General features: G+C 35.0%; 1 protein-coding gene across 1 annotated transcript in view; it reads left to right on the plus strand.

Moving 5' to 3' along the window:
• Positions 1-18,238, plus strand: part of CASD1 (CAS1 domain sialic acid O acetyltransferase 1) — a 40,900-nt gene that overhangs the window by 13,405 nt on the left and 9,257 nt on the right. Inside the window, exons 5-10 of the mRNA XM_006157480.3 lie at positions 1,374-1,418; positions 2,360-2,483; positions 3,902-4,116; positions 6,562-6,984; positions 8,210-8,299; positions 17,269-17,388. Of these exons, the coding sequence (XP_006157542.2) occupies positions 1,374-1,418; positions 2,360-2,483; positions 3,902-4,116; positions 6,562-6,984; positions 8,210-8,299; positions 17,269-17,388 (1,017 nt within the window). The remainder of the gene's footprint in view (positions 1-1,373; positions 1,419-2,359; positions 2,484-3,901; positions 4,117-6,561; positions 6,985-8,209; positions 8,300-17,268; positions 17,389-18,238) is intronic.

Consider the following 18,238-nt stretch of genomic DNA (forward strand, 5'->3'; position numbering starts at 1 on the left):
ATAGGAGTCATTAAGAAATTTGAGCTGCTTAGGTAGATTTGGGGAGTCTTCATATCAGTTGAGGTGATATTTGAAATTATTTAGAAGAAATTGGATAGGCAGAGAATTTAGAGATTGCAGAGTTATTGGGGGTAATGGAATAATCAAAAAGATTCTGAGAAACTGCAGCCAAAGTGGTAGAAAGAAAAGAAAGATATAGGGGGGGAAATTCAAAAGCAAATGGTAGTGTCACTTCAGAAACTATCAGTAGATAAGATAGAATGAAGTTACAGGACTTGGCAATTCAGAGTTCATTAGTAGGCTTGTGGGGCAGTTTTAATAGATGATGAAACCTATATTCGAAGTGTAGTAAATTATGGCATTCATAAGAGGAAAAGACCTTGACATAGTGAGGACAGAATGTTGTTTTAAGTAATAATTTGTTGGTTAAGAGTACAAGGGGAAAGAATCTGAGAATGAGACAGGGTTGAAGGAAAATTTTTTGAAGATAAAGATGATTTAATACTTTTTTAACTGAGTGAAAAGAGTGTAAGAGAAGGATAAGATCGATACTGTGAAAGTTGGAAAAGATAATTTGTGAGTCACAGCTCCAAAAATGAAGAGAAGGAATCTAAAACACAAAGTAAGGGTTAGCCTCTGAGAGCAATATGAGTACATTTTCTTTACTCTCTTGTCAGAGGAAGATAGTCTGGGTGAATATATGGATAAAGCTGTAGGAATGGAAGAAGGAAGACTAGAGCCCACATTATATGAATTTTGTTTTCTCTATGAGGTTTGAAAATTAGACTTTATGTTGAGGAGAAGTAGGGCAACAGGGACCTGTATAAAGGATATATAAGATTTGGGTTAATCATTTTGAAGAACGAGAATGGGAGCCATCTAGAAATGAGGAAAAATTTAATAAAAAGTCACTACAAATTTTTCTAACTTGTAAAATGAGGCACACTTCACTGGAAATGAGCATTTCTCTAAAAGGAAACGGGTTCGTTCAAAGTATACTGTATACCTTGTAGGCTTCCACGAATGCCTTTGAATTGATGCAGTACATTAGAGCTTAATTCTAAGTAGTTTACTCACAGGACAGAATAATACTGAGCATATTAGATTTCAGTAATGTTTCCTGTTTGTTTAAGAACACCAAAGAATTAACCATACAAGTGTTATGCCATCCTGTATAACCAAGTAACCATGTGAGGTTTTAGGCACCGAATGTCTACCTTATTATAACAAGCATCCTATAAGTAATTCGAGGAACGTAAACTACGTTTAGACAGAAGAACTTAAGTTTTAAGGAAAAAAATATTAAATGATGTTACTTGTATTAATTCCCTGAACTGAATATAACACTATTATAAAGATTTTTCTTCCATTAGGATTCTGTTGCAAAGCCCCACGTGATTGTAGCAGGAGCTGCCACAGTAAGTTATTATCTGTGTTTTTTCCTTACTAATTTTTGTTTCATACTTAAGCACATGCTAAGAAAAAGTTAACTTATGTTAAATAGAATTCTTGACTGTACATTATTTTAATTCTGGTTTCATTATATTAAGTCAGACTGATACTATTTTTTTTGGAGAGATTTTTTGCTATGGGGCATGTGCACTCGCCAGAAAGACAAAGAGACAGAGAGATAGAAAGCGAGAAATTACTCCCCAGGGGGGATGGCCACACTTCAATCCCTTCTCTTCCCTTGGGCACTGACGCACACATGCCTGGCATGAGTTTAAGCCACCGGGTCCGGGATTTGAACTGTGGTCAACTATAAGGGAATCCAGTGACATAACCATTATGCCAACTGCTGGTCCCCAGACTGATAGATTTCAACAAAAAGAACTGAATAAGCTTGGAAAATTTGGTGTTAAATATCAGTATTATTTTATATCTAAGATTATTTCCATTTTTAATTTTTTTCCTTTTTTGAATTTTCTATAAGGCCAGCGTACTTGCTGGAGAGAAACAGAGAGAGAAAGAGAGAGAGAGAGAGAATGAAAGTGAGAAAGTACCCTCTAGGGAGAGGGCCATACTGCAATCTCTTTTCCATTCTCCTTTTGGGATTTTGGCAAGTTTTTCGAGCCACTGGGTCTGGCACACAAACCACACTGTCTGCCATGTGGAGTCCAGCTGCCCTAACCACTATACCACTGGCTGGCCCTCTTCTTGAATGTTATACATTGAATTTTATAATAACTTTTTATAGCTGCCTTCCTATATTTTATGAAATTATTTGATCAGGTTTCATTCTAATATTGAGTAAAAATGGGAATCATCTTAAAATAATCATTTTTTATAGTATGTAAATGATGTTCTTTACATTTTCTGTGAAAAATTCTGAATTAATGCTTGATTTTTTATTTCTTAGTGGTCCATCAAGATTCACAATGGTAGTAATGAAGCACTTTCTCAGTATAAAATGAACATTACCTCCATAGCACCACTCTTAGAAAAACTGGCCAAGACTAGTGATGTTTATTGGGTTTTACAAGGTAAGAAATGAGTAATAAAAACATGTCACTTTGTATATATTTTGAGGCATAGGTTTTTATTACCTTCTGTTTCAAGAAGCAAAATTACAACTTTATGAGAATAAATTTTGAAATAAGATTTGCAAGATTAGAATAAGCTTGAGTTATTTGCTTTCCTTTTTTAAATTTAAGGAATAGAATAATGAATACCTCAACAGGCAGAGTGGCTATAGAATATAACAAAGAGATAAATCCTAAAGGCAAATGAAATATTTAACTCTGATTTTTTTTATAAAGTATTTTCATTGTAATTGAGAAATACAGAGAAAAAATACTAATAAGTATTTCATAAAATTCAAATCATTGGAAATAAATATACTTCTGAATTGATAAGATATATGTAAATCACACTATCTAGTTCACACTTGGTAATGATATTATTTAAAAGAAAGTAGACATTAAGTCAACTCATTTCTGGAATTTATTGAGTGTCTGTTATTTAATGCCTTTCACAATATGAAATGCCTTGGATATTTCAGCAGTTCAAGTCGTTTGTCAGAAACTCTCATAGTTATTTCCAAGTGGACTGTCAGCGTAAAAGGAAGAATAACTTGTAGTGATAATCTATTCTGCAGTCCTTATTTCATTCACAGATTCACTTTTAACTTCTCTCTTATTAAAATGAAAAAAAATTATTTATAATAAGAGCTAAGAGAATAGACTTTGTTCCTCTGTAATATTACCTCCTAATTGTATAAACAAAGTTTGCAAACTTAAGTAGCCACAGAAGAAGAAAAAAGGTTTAATTACTGTTCTTAATTAAGCAATCCTTGAGACCAGCAGTTGGCATAATGGTTACGTTGCTAGACTCCCACGTAGTTAACCACAGTTCAAGTCCCAGACCCAGCGGCTTAAAATTCACTCCAGGCATGTGTGTATGCATGCCCAAAATCCCAAGAGGAGAATGGAGAAGGAATTGCAGCATGTCCATTCCCCCTGGGTGGTGATTTCTCTCTTTCTGTCTCTTTGTCTCTCTCTATCTCTCCAATAAATGCACAGGCCCTATAGCAAAAATCTCTTCTTATAAAAACAATTAAGTTCTCCATAATCCAGTTCTAATTTTTTGTTACCCAATATAATGCAGCATCTAAAAATTTTAAATTCATAAACTATGCTAGAATGTAATTTTCCCTAAAGCTGTATACATAGAGAAGGTCTTTAAATTTTTGAGAGATTTTGATTGAGTCAAAAATTTAATATAAAATAGGAATTGCAAACCTTGGCCTGTTTTTACAGAAAAATAAATTACTATATTCTTGGTTGGTATCCTCTGGACTTTAAGAACAAAATATGAAATACGTATCAGTTAACTCACATTTTTATCATTTCTACAAATAGGGATTTTTAAAATGTGTTTTTAAAAATGTGTTTACATGCAGACCCTGTTTATGAAGATCTATTAAGTGAAAATAGGAAAATGATTACCAATGAGAAGATAGATGCCTACAATGAAGCTGCAGTCAGTATTTTGAATAGTAGTACCAGAAATTCTAAATCAAATGTAAAGATGTTCAGCGTTTCCAAACTAATTGCTCAAGAAACCATCATGGAATCTTTGGATGGCTTACATCTTCCTGAGTCAAGCAGAGAAACTGTAAGAATTCTTATATTTATCTGTAGATACAAATTATAACACCAATTGGTTATAGCCATAGTCACTAACATGATTATAAATAATTTACTTTATTGCAATCTTAATTACTTGTAAGTTAAACTATCTAAAGATGCACACAGAGGGGCTGGAAGATGGCACAGTGGTAAAATGTAGCACTCTGCAAGGCTGACCTACCTGGGAAGGTTCCAGTTCATGTCCAGAGACCTCCCTGAATATAAACATCAGGCATGGGCTTTGCCCATGATATGAACTTAGCTGAGGCTGAATAGATTACGGCATCAGGATGTTGTTGGAGATGCTGTGTCTCTGTCTTTTTCTCTCTTTCTCTGTCACTTACAATGAAAGAAATAAATAAATTCTTTAAAAAGAAAAAATATACATGTACAATGTGTACATATATATAGACCTATATATCTTGAAATAATTTTGCTATAATCTAGCTGCACATATAAGAAGTGAGAGTTTTTGTATACACTGAGAAGGAAGTTGTGGAAGGGAGGGGAAACTTCTCTTACTCACTCTTAATATACCTTGTCTCTTAAAAACCTTATAAGTTATGAATACACACAGGTTTAAAATATTGCCGGATGTTTTTGCCTTAAACTTACAAGATTAAGCTTCAGAGAAGAACTCCTTTTTTAGTACATAAAACAAGTTTTACTTCCTTATCCTTTTTATACCCTATGCATTATGCAAGGTCTAGAATAGATAGTGAACAAATCCAGATTGACTGAAGGAAGGGGATTTAGCTTAAGTATGAAAGATAACTGCATAGTTACAAATTTCCATGCATAATAGAAGAGATTATTCAGATTATTAGAGTTTTTTTTTCCCCTTATAAAGCAATAGTTCCTAATATATACCCTTTGAGTGGTTGATGAAAAGCAGTGGTTCCATTTCTCACCTGTAGAAAAGTCGATGTTTGCATACACACGTAATTCTCTGTATACTGTAAGGGGCTTAGTGGACCCCTGGGAAGCTGGTTAAGAACCTTTCCATGGAATTTGTAGTTTATTATTCTGAAGAGTGCCAGTTGTCACAACCTCTTGAAGTCTCCAGGCAGGAAGGATGACATTTTTTAAATATTTGAGTATATTGATACTCAGGCTTAAATGTAATAATCTAGAATTCCACAGATAACTAAACTATAGCTTCAGTTTATTTATTTGCCAGAGGGTAGGTATACTTGCTAGAGGGAGAGGGAGGGAGAGGGGAGGAGGGAGGGAGGGAGGGAGGGAGAGAGACAGAGAGACAGAGAGAGAGAAAAAACACCTTCAATAGGGCATGGTCATGCCACAATCATTTTTTCCTCCATTTCTCCATGCTTTCAAGATTTTGGACATGTACACATATGATTTTCAGGGTACCAGGGGCAAGATTTGAACCATGGTCAGCCATTTGGGATCTATCTCGCAAAGCACAGTGCTTAACCTCTATGCTACAGGGCTAGCTATATAAAGTTTTTATAAAACTAGACTTGGACTGAACATCAACGAGACAGAATCTTGACAACTTGCCTAGAATAATTTTGTTTAAATCAAACCATGTTAGACATTCCATATTTTATTGGACATTAGAAAATTTAAAACTGTAGAATCCTAAATGGTCTATAGGTTGTAAATAAAATGAAAGACATACTAAAAATATTCTTTGCTGGGCCAGCCAGGTGTCCCAGAGGTTAAGGTGTCTGGATCCCACTGGACAAGTGCATGGTGTGAGTTCCCAGACCTGGCAGCTTAGAAAACTGTCATATGTGTGCGTGCCCAAAATCCTGAGAGAACACAGGAGAAGGGATTGTGGAGTGACCAATCCTCCTGGGGGTGATTCCCACTTTTTCTTTCTCTCTATCTCTAACTCTCTGGTGAGCATATGCACCCTATAAGCAAAAACTGAAAAAAAAAAAAAAATGGTTTGCTAAGAATTAACCTTTTTTTTGGTTGTCATTTATTTTACTTTTTTTCCCCCACATCTAAAGACTGAGGCTCTATTCTGGAATCCTTTGTTTTGAAAGTCTGCTAATTAAAATTCTTTGGTCCTTTATATTTGTCAGTATTTGTTTAACTGAAAGTCATGTTAATAGCCATGAAATCTTTATTTATTTATTTTTTGAGAATAAAATAGAACAATATTACAGTACATTCGAAGTAGTAAAGATAGGTATTGTTTCCTATAAATATGTCCTGGATGACATTATAAAATGAGTTTTTTATTATGGATCACAACCCTAGAAGTTTGAAACACCTGAACTAGCTATTACAGATGGGAGGAATACTATTACTTGCATGAGTGTTTGGGAAACAGTACCAAAATGTAGAAAAGCATTTTGGTTTCAGTGCTGAAAACTCAGCAGTATTCACAGGAGAAAATCTAATGTGAAATACATCACTGACAAGATAATAACCAAATAACTTGATTTGTTCACAGAGTGCAATGATTCTCATGAACGTGTGTTGCAATAAGATTTTGAAGCCTGTAGATGGTTCCTGTTGTCAACCTCGGCCTCCTCTTACCCTCATACAGAAGCTGGCTGCTTGTTTTTTCACCTTGTCTATTGTCGGATATTTAATTTTTTACATAATTCATTGTAACGCACATCGGAAGAATAAGCCATGTACTGATTTGGAAAGTGGAGAGGAAAAGAAAAATATCATCAGCACCCCTGTGTCTCCACTGGAAATACTTCTACAGTCTTTCTGCAAACTTGGCCTGATCATGGCGTATTTCTATATGTGTGACCGCGCAAATTTGTTTATGAAGGAAAATAAATTTTATACACATTCATCCTTCTTTATTCCAATTATCTACATTTTGGTTTTGGGAGTATTTTACAATGAAAATACTAAAGAGGTAAGAGTCTTTGTTTTAGCTCATGTTATCTTTATCTTATACCTGGATTAAAGAAATAATTTTGCTTATCATACTAGAGTATATAAACAGCATGTATGTGGAAAAGGATAAAGGAATATTGTAGTTATACTTCTCATGATTGCTTTTTGGAACAGTTTGGAGGAAGTTCAAAGAGTCATTGGAAATGGCTGGAATGTTGAAAAATATGACCTGTGGAAAAAATATCATGACTTAGTGCTATTTTGCCTGCTTAAGGATAGAAAAAGTGGAAGGTATTTCTGATTTGACAATGGTCTTCAAGTACAAGATACTATTATCTTTTATAAGCCAAAAAACCCCCATACTAACCAATGTCTATATCACAGTTTACATTTATATATTTATCAATGAGACATATTTATACACAAATTAGAACTTGTATAATGACATAGCAACTTACAGTATTCTGAATTTCCTATTTTAGAATTGCTGTCATTGTTCAGAATCTTTGTGTAATTTCTTTATAAGGCATGATTTCTTTGAATTAATAAATAATTTTGTAAAAAATAACTCTCATATGAAGATGATTAATCAGTTCTTGATCTACAGTAAGAATATCCTAGGGACGGGAAGGCAGGTAGCCTGTTGGTTATGAGCGCTGGAGTTCTTACATGGCCAACCATGATTCGAGTCCTGGACTTGGTGGCTTACATTCTCGCTTTCCCTCTCTCTCACTCTGTTCCTCTCTGGTAAAATTAAAATAAAGAAATAAAGTTTAATAAAATAATTCTTTTAAAAAAAGAACATCCTAGGGAAAATAAACTTTAATAATAGAGCTTTCTGACAAGTGTTGGGGAACTTCACATCTTTTTTTTTAACCATGAAATTCTAAGATTTCATTAAAGAAAATTGTGGAATGCCTTTTTTAGATTCATAAATGCATCTGTCACAGTTTAAAATGTCATTTAAAAATAAACCCGTCAAGATCAACTTAAATATTCAGAAATCTCTTAGTTTATATTTGTTTTTTTAGATTCATATTATATTTAAAATAGTTTTATTATATCTCTTAGCAAGAAACAAAATAACAGTTTTTAACTGAACCTACCAATTACCACCACCAAGTTTCTTTTGACAGAAGCTTTAGCTTTTTACCTTGTAAGAAAAATTTAATATACTTAATATATACTGTCTAAATAATTACTTCATGATGAATTTTAAAACAGATTTTGGTTCCTTTACACAGACTAAAGTATTAAATAGAGAACAAACAGATGAATGGAAAGGCTGGATGCAACTTGTGATTTTGATATATCACATCTCTGGAGCAAGTACAGTAAGTATTTTGAATTTAAGTTTGAAAGTAAAGGAAATAATGTCACTTCAATGTTTCTTTAAGGGTACTGGCTTATTTGAGTTATATATTGTCTACAAGTTGGAGACCTTGCATATTTTCTACCTAAACTTTAGTCTTCTCATTTTTTTCCTCTCTTTGAGAATGTGTAATTTTATAAGCCAAATGAATTATTCTAAAATTATTTAAAAATATTACTTGGCTTTGATTTTATTGTAATAGAAATAACTGATGACTTGGGCAGGCTGGTAGCATGGTGGTTAAGATGGCTGGATCCCACATGTCCAACTGCAGGGTTGAATCCCGGACCCAATGGCTTGAGAAATGTGCCGAGCCCATGTGCATGTGTGCCCAAAATCCCAAAAGGAAAAATGGAGAAGTGATTTGGTATGACCATCCCCCCGGTAGGTTGCTTTCCCTCTGTTTCTCTAGCAAATGGAGAGATAGAATGAAAGAAAGAAAAGAAGAAAAGAAAAGGAAGAAAAAGCGAGAGCTACTCTCTAGGGTATTATTTTGTGTCATCTTATTGAATAGCTAATTTAAAGGTTTCAAGAAACTTTGTAGATGATAATTAAAAGGATTTAGAATAAGCAACTATCAAAAGAGATCAAATTAGATTATTATATGTTGTATTTTATGTGCCACTGTATTTTGGGAAGCACTATATTTTAAGCATTTTTACATTTTTTAATTAAAAAAAACCTTAGAACTCTGTTGCTCCAGTGTTTAGAGAATCCAGATACAGATAGACTGCCATTGTAGACCATGGGGAGTATGTCATTACCTCCTTCATGCTGTGAAGGACCCTTCTTTCAGTCACCCAGTACCTTCTGTACCCATCAAAATCCTTTTGTTCTTCCCCATAAGTGTCTTGAAAGTTATAGGATTTCATGATGATTGGCCACCTTGGATGCACCAGGATTAGAAAAAAATGTATTCATTCCAAGTTGTAACATTCCAGCTATATTACAGTTAAAACATACTTTGGTGGGTGAGCCTAACAACTACTTATCACACAAATTTTTGTATCAAGAATGCGAGCTAACGTCTATAAAATATGTCAAAACTTAAGAAACTCATTCATAATTTGGGAACTACTGAACTTTTTTTATTGCACTATTTGCTTATAAATAGCACACATCTGTAAATAGTATTTAAATTGGTAAATTGAAATAAGAGGGAAGTGCTGTTCAGAAGAGTATTTTGAAAATTTCATAGCAGCAAGTTAGGAAGGTATACAGTTGTGTGTTTTTTTTTTTTTAAGAATTATTTTATGTAACTTTATTTATTTATTTAAATTTGACCAGAGAGAGACAGAGTGAGAAGGAGAGAGAGTAAAAGTGAGAAAGCAAGCTGCCAGGTCCAGGACTTGAACCTCAGTGACCATACAGGAATCTGACGCCCTTAACTACCATGCCACCTTCTGGACCCGGAAGGTATATAATATTAATTAATAGAATATTTGTACTGGGATTTTCCAGATATTTCTAGCAGTTTTAAAATAATGTTATTCTTTATTTTCAAAAATTATTGGTGGCTTTATAGATGGTTTATTTGAAGGGCAGAAAGACAGAGGAGGAAGTGTAATTTTTACTAAAATTATGTGGCTATGATATGTAAATCATGACAACATTGAAATTCCTGTGATACTGGAGCTGCTAGGAGCTTGTGAATTTGAGAAGTTAAAGAACGGCGAAGACAGTAAAAATGATCCAAGGCAAGTAAAGTTGGAAGCAGTAAAATTTAATTTATATACTCAACCCAGAGTTTGTAGGATAGAGATTCCGTAAGATATAAGTAGAATTGAGTATTGAATCTAAGGAATTTCTGACATGAAGAAAGAGTGGGTTAATTTGAAGGAAAAAGGTGTTTTGTTAGAAGAAAATGCCACTTACAGGCAAAATTAATTGCTGAGATATTAAAGGGTGATAGTACTCTTAAAAAAAAAGTAAAGAATTAATGGCAAATTAAGTTCCTCAATTCAGTGATTCCAGAAAGGATTTAGATCATAAAAAGATGATGACAGTTTGGCATTTTATTATAATCATTTACCAACCTAACATTCTAATACATCTTCGTAGACTACTTTCCAATATTCTAAATTGTAAATTAAAAAATCCCTGTTCTGGAAGGATATACTTGTCATTAACAGATCATTCGTAATGGCTAATTAGCATAGCCCTGTATAGTATCTACACTGGCAAAGCATTATTATCTCGGGTTATAACATGTTTAGAGATTTGATTCTTGGATATTTCAGTGATTACCCTCATTAAGAGTTTTTGAACTCCTATGATTATTTAAATTGTGTAATCTTATTTTTTCTTCTTTTAGTAAAATATAAGACTTCGGTTGTACTGTTTTTATGCTAAGAGAGAAACCGTCCAAAGTTCTAGTGAATGCTTAAAATAATTCAAATTGGCAGATTGTAATTATTAGTATAAATGTTCTTTTAAAATATAATTTAGGGACCGAGGCTGGCAGGTGGGGTGGTGGTTAAAGGTACTGGATTCCCATGTGGCCAACTGCGGTTTGAGTCCTAGACCTGGCAGCTTGCTTTCTCACTTTACCTTTCTCTCTCTTTTTGTCTTTTTCTGGTCAAATTAAAAAATAATAATAACAAATGGAATTAAATAAATAAATAAATATTTTTTTAAAATATATAATTTAGGGACCAGCAGATGGTGCAATGTTTATATCAGACTCCCACGTAGTAGATCATGATTCGAGTCCCAGACCCAGTGGCCTAAACTCACGCTGGGCACATGTGCGTGTGTGCTTGAGATTCCAAAAGGAGAATAGAAGAAAAGGTATTGCAGTGTGGCTATCCCCCATAGGGGGTAATTTCTCACTTTCTGACTCTCTGTCTCTCTCTGTCTTTCTGACAAGTGCATGCACCCTATAGCAAAAATCTCTCTCTTTAAAAAAAAAAAAATCTCTCTATCTATTTATGTATCTACGTGTGTGTATGTATATATGCAATTTATATATTTTTTATTTTTTAGACTCTCTCTTTAATAGGGTGCATGCACTTGTCAGAAAGACAGAGAGAGACAGAGAGTCAGAAAGCGAGAAATCCCCCCCCCCAGGGGAAATAGCCACGCCGCAATCCCTTCTCCTCCATTCTCCTCTTGGGATCTTGGGCAGCACGCACACGCGCCTGGTGTGAGTTTTACGCCACCGGGTCTGGGACGCAAACCGCGGTCCACTACATGGGAGTCCAGCCACATAGCCATTATGCTAACTGCTGGTCCCTATATAATTTATATTAACTATGGATAAAATATTGTGAATTTAATATGGAGAGAATAGCAAGTTGGGTATATATAGTAGATGATTATTTTGTGTTCCATTGTGTTATTTTATTTTTGTGTGCCCAGTGTGAGTTTAGGCCACTGGGTGTTTGGCACGCATGCACACGCACCCAGTGTGAGTTTTAAGCCACCGAGTCTGGGACACGAACCTCAGTCGACTACATGGGAGTCCAGCCACATAGCCATTATGCTAACTGCTGGTCCCCCATTATGTTATTTTGTTCTCAGTTTGTAAGTAGCTTTTATGAAGAGAGCTACATAATAGTTTGTGAAGGAAAATTAGGACAACTAGAAGACCAAAACTCAATAATGACTTATCAGATCTAATAAAGTTAGAATTCCAAATATACATACATATATACATATGTATATTTTTTAAAGAGATTTTTGCCGTAGTGCACCTGCACCTGCCAGAGAAAGAGAGAGACAGAGACAGAGGGAAAGTGAGAAATCACCCCCCCAGGGGTGATGGCCATGCTGCAGTCTTTTTTTTTTCTAAAGGAATTATTTATTTAATTTTATTTGTTATTATTATTATTATTATTATTATTATTATTAGACAGAGAGAGAGAAAGGGAACACAAGAAAGCAAGCTGCCAGATCTGGGACTGGAACCATGGTTGGCCAGTACTCCAACCACCGTGCCACCTGCCAGTCCCTGTAATCCCTTTTCTCCCATTCTCTTCTTAGGATCTTTGGCATAAATGCACAGGTGCCTGGCATGAGTTTCAAGCCATTGGGTCTTGAAACTATGGTCAGTTATGTGGGAATCCAGCAATATAACTACTATATTATCTGCTGGCCCTCCCAAATATGTATTTTGAATACTAACATTTCATTGTAAGTAATACTTGACTCATGGAAAACAAAAAGAAAAACAGTTTGGATTAAAGGAGACTAAAAGGCCATGACAACTAAGTGCAACGTGTGATTCTTGATTCAAGGTTCCTAGATCAAAAGAAAATTTTTTTAATTGTAAAGGGTATTACTAGTATAATTAGAGAAATTAGATTATAGAATGTACAGTAGGTAGAATTACTTTTATATTAAATTTCTTGGGTATGATAATAACGATGTGGTTATATAAGAAACTATCCTTTCTTCCTAGGAGATACAGTATACTTCTAAGTCATTAATCACAGAATATAGGTGTTTATTGTCCTAATCTTACAACTTTTCTGTTGATTGAAAATAAAAAGTTGAGAGAAATATTATATGTAATTGTAACAGGCCATTTTTGACAGGAACTTGGAAAATTGTTGTGATAGTATTTAATTCAATTTAAATTAATTGTATATATTTAAATATAATAACCAAATCTGACTTCTCATTCCCAGCCTCTGTCATGAAGGGACTTGAAAGTATGTTTTATGGAATAATTGAGAACGGTTAGCCTAGGTTTGACATCTGTTTTCAGATACTGTTGACTCTGTATCTGAGTTCTGCATCTGCATATTTAACCAAACATGGATACAACCAAGCCACACCAATTGTTATAAAGTGGGGGAAAAGGTGGTTCTCTAAAAGAGAGATGCTAATAAAGTTTATATATTGATTTTTTTTTCTTTTTCACTTATATCTGACACTCAGATAACTAAAGCAATCTAGAAATGATTTAAAGTATATAAGAAGTGGACCAGATGGTGTAGGAGTAATACAGCTGGACCCATATGGGAAGGTCCCAGGTTTATGGCCTGAGGACTCCCTCTGTACCCCGGTGCTCATGTTGGTAGCCATGATCTGGACTGGCAAACACTGGAGGTAGATTGCTGAATGAGGACCCCACTGGGGGACCCCCCATCTCTGCCTCTTTTTCCTTCTCTCTCTCTCTTTGTCTCTCTCATGGAAGAAATAAATAAACTTAAAAAGATAAAGTATATGAGAGGATGTGCATAGGTTATAATACAGTAGTTTATGCGCGACATTATTTTATACAGGGGATATTAAACATCCAGATTTTGCTAGCCATGGTGAGTCTGGGAATTAATCCTTCATGAATACTGAGGGATGACTCTACCTATAGAGCTGTCAAATGTCTAGTGATTTAACTCAGGCAAATGTAGACTCTCCACTGTGGTAGCCACTAGCTACATGTGGCTATTGAGCACTTCCAGTGCAGCTAATCAGAAGTAAGATGTGCTGTAAGTGTGGAGTATATACCAGATTGAATGTAATTAATTATAATAAAGTCGTACTTAGTTCAAAAACTTAATATGAAAATGAATTAAAATACCTCTGTGCATGTTGAAAGTATATTTTGGCTATATTGAGTTAAATAAAATACAGTTATTTAAATTAATTCCACCTTCTAATTTTTTCAATATTCTAGTTGCCACATTTAAAAAAATGCTTATGACTCTTCGTTTTATTGTTATTGGACAGCACTATTCTAGAGGGCTGAGGTTGGTAGCTTTTTTTAATGAAGAATCATTTATTGTTACTATTTTTAATTTGTTATAGGGCATGTGTGCTCACCAATGAGAGAGAGAGAGAGAAAGGGAGAAAATAAGCCACTAGAACCATGACTCAAACCATGGTCACCATGGCCATGTGGGAGTCTAGCTTTAACTAGCACACTATTTGCTGGCCCTGGTTGGTAGCTTTTTAAAAATTTATTTGTTCAATAAACAAGAAAAGAGACACAGAGAGCTAGACTCCACTATGGTAGCCACTACCTACCTATACTAGACAGAGACAGAGAGACAGCACTTCCCAGCAGGGCCTTGACTTGGTGACCCACCCCCAGCTTCAGCCAACCCCAGATCATGGTCATATATGTGCCCAGCATCCACATAGGTTTCAGGGTGTGAACTGCAACCTTCCTCTGTAGGTCACCTTCATAGAGGATTGTGTTTTACCACTGTACCATGCTCCCACCCCAGGTAGCTTTTATATATAGTTATATTTTGACTTTTTATGAAAAAGAACTTTGAAGTAGTTAATGTCCATCTGAAAATGGAATGGATTGCTTTGGGAGTTTATATTGGGTCATGAGAAAAGTCATGACACATTTTTGCATAGAAAAATACATCATGACTTTTCCAACAATCCAATATGTTTTCTCTTAAAATGTACTTAAATAAATCCAGAAAGGGGATAGAGAGCATTCAAGAATAAAGTAAGGACGCAGGTTTGGATTAAGTAAATTCTGAAGTTATTTATTTATTTTTTTTTCTTTTTGGAGAGGTTTTCACTGTAGGGCGCGTGCGCTCGCCAGCCAGCCAGAGAGTGACATAGAGACAGAAAGCGAGAAATCACCCCCCAGTGGGGATGGTCATGCTGCAATCCCTTCTCCTCTCAGGATCTTGGGCACGCACGCACACGCGCTTGGTGTGAGTTTTAAGCCACCGGGTCCGAGATGCGAATCATGGTCGACTACGTGGGAGTCCAGCGACACAGCCATTAAGCCAACTGCTGGTTCCCCTGAAGTTATTTCAAAGCTACATTTTCCATCATCTTCCCCATGGTTCTAATACGTTACATCTTGATGTTATCTCATAATGAGATAAGACATTTAAAAAGAGCTGATGACAAGGTGCAATAAATAAAACTTCTATGTTTGATATACATTGGATTGTCAGAAAAGTCTTAATGTATTTTTTTGTTTTTCTATGCAAAAATGCATCATGACTTTTCCAACAACCAAATATGTAGTTTATTTGAAAGAGAAAGAGAGGAAAGAGAAATGACATTCATCGGATAGTAAAGATTGGAATTTTGAACCAGGCTATGAAGAATGGGGTTTGAATAAGCAAAATGTGGTTGGGAAAGAACATTCCAGGACAGAATAAACACGTAAACAAAAGAGAGTTAACAAGGAAGCATGTGAAGGACCCGTTTGGACGACAGAAAATCTTTTGGTTTGGTGAGAATAGAAGCTATCTAAAGAAATTTAAATCTGCTATTAAAAATTCAGAGTTTGCTCTTCCAGGAAAGAAGGTATTATTTCTCAAACTAGAAAGAGATGCATTCAAGGATCAACAGATGGTGTAATGGTTACGTCGCTGGACTCCCACGTAGTCAACCATGGTTCGAGCCCAGACCCAGCAGTTTTAATCTCACGCTGATTTGTGTGCACGCATGCCCAAAGTCCTGAGAGGAAAATGAAGGAGAAGGGATTGCAATGTGGCCATCTACGGGGGAGGGGGAATTCGCTTTTGGTCTCTCTATCTCTGTCTCTTCAGCCAGCACACTCACCCTGTGGCAAAAATATCTCAAAAAAATCAATTAATTGGGACCAGCAGATGGCGTAATGGCTACGTCACTGGACTCCCATGAAGTCGACTGTGGTTCGAGTCCCGGATCCAGTGGCTTAAACTCACATCAGGCATGTGTGCATGCATGCCCAAGATCCGAGAGGAGTATGGAGGAGAAGGGATTATGGCGTGGCCAGCCCCCCCAGGCAGTTATTTCTCGCTTTTTATCTCTCTGTCTCTATTTGTCTTTCTGGCGTGTGCGCACACCCTATAGCAAAAACCTCTCCCCCTAAAAAAAAAAAAAATCAATTAATTTTTTTAAAAGAGAGATGCATTCAAGAATGTTACAAAACATACATACTCTAAGGCCTTACAGAAATCTACTTAAGGTATCACTTAATTATTTTATCTTATAAGATATTATTTGGTGAAGATACATTAATGTAAAATGCCTTAAGCAGTATGAATGCTAGATAATTACAGAGATGATCAAATTAGTTTATAAATAGAAGCCAAAGAAATTTTACTTATACTTAGTAATTATCCCAAAAGGAACAGCCTTATAGATGGAAGGATTAGATGTCATTGAACAGGCCCTTTACAGGTCATTTTATGGGGCCAGCCAGGTGGCATATTTAAGGCAGCTAACCAATGGCTGATGGACAGGTGGGATGACAGTCTTCTAAGGTTATGAAATTAGTACTTACAATTTATGAGATAAGATTTCTAGTAGCTCCTATCATATGTGAATTTGAAGTGTGTTGTATTTCGTTCAACTTAGAAGTGAAGATCTGATACTCCAAGAAAAACAACAATAAATGACTCAGAGCCCTAGTCATAATGAAGACAATGATGTAGAAGTGTAAAACAAACTTGTTTCATAAAATAGTAGTGGGAAGGAAATAATATCTCTCAATTATATTTGCTTATGCTTTTGAAACTATGTGTTGCTAAATAAATTAGATACTGTAAGTAGTTCCTTGACTACCTTATATGCTGATCTGAAGTCTGCATATTTAACAATGCCAAAAATGAGGGTTCTTGTTTGTTTTGTTTCTCAGGATAATCCTGTTTTCAGAATATGTGGTGATTAATAATTATAGGTACCATATGTTGTAACTGGGTGCAAGTTAATCTACAAAGTGCTTTTATTATCTAATTCATTCCTCACAAGAATGGTGAAAGTCTCATTTTACTGATTAAATAGATCATTGATGAAGTCTCAAGACAGTGGCAGAATCAGAAGTTGAATCTAGGTCTGCTTTCTAACTCGACATGTTCGTAATCCCTGTTGTAATAGCCACCTTTTGAGAATACATTTTTCCTTTGAGCTAATAATGCCAAATGATAATGATGATTTATTATCTTCATTAAATGTACTTGCGATAAGCCAAAATGTAGTTGATGCCAACACATATTTTACCTTTTGTTTTGTCAACAGTTTTTGCCTGTGTACATGCACATTCGAGTTCTGGTTGCTGCATATTTATTTCAGACAGGGTATGGGCATTTCTCCTACTTTTGGATCAAAGGAGACTTTGGGATCCATAGAGTATGTCAGGTAGGGATGCGTTCAGTTGTGGTGTTTTTTTTTTTCATTTCAATTCAGCATGCTCTGTGCCTAACTGGTAAGAAAATGTAAATATGGTCATTCCAAGGCCATGAGTAATTGAATTTATGAAACAGTGCTTTAAAGTTGTATTATTTCTATGTCCTTTGCTTAGTAGTTTGAGATAATTTATTAGTGATGGAAGGTAAATACAATTTAGATGAATATGTAATAAAAGCACTGATACTCAAGGGATGGTATCACTGATTCACTTTAGTTTTGTAGAAATTGTATAGTCACCTGAAATCATTATAATATGCTGTGTTTTCTCTCTCTGAGAAAAGGATTAATATTTATTTTCTTCCTTGTGCTAAGCATTGCCTAAAGATCGTTTTATTTACCCTCATTACAACCCTGAGTTGTTATCTTTGTGTTTACAGATGAGGAACCTAGGCTCAAATACATTAAGCAATTTGCCCAAGATCACTTAAAAAGTGGTAGAGCACTAATATTAATCAAATTTTGCATTCTTATGGCATCAAAGTGATATCTGAAAGGTCCCAAAGATACTTTTTAGTTTGTATAACACTATTTCATATCTATGTTAGCTGTCAGTTTTATCTCAAATGGGTTTAATCAATATCAAATAAGAAATAAAATAGAAACCCTTTTCTAATCTCTGTTTATAAACTGTAGCCCTAGGAAGAAGGTTTATATTTTTCCCTACGTTTATAACCAGATGGCATTTGTAGCAAGAGGACACTCAGGCTGGTGCTCTGCTGGGATTTATTTAATATAATGATGAGTAAATATTTTATATATACCCTGTTATAGTTATTGTGGAACAGACATAATTTTAGAG

This window comes from Tupaia chinensis, unplaced genomic scaffold (assembly GCF_000334495.1).
Source record: "Tupaia chinensis unplaced genomic scaffold, TupChi_1.0 Scaffold000544_1, whole genome shotgun sequence".
Classification (NCBI taxonomy): domain Eukaryota; kingdom Metazoa; phylum Chordata; class Mammalia; order Scandentia; family Tupaiidae; genus Tupaia; species Tupaia belangeri.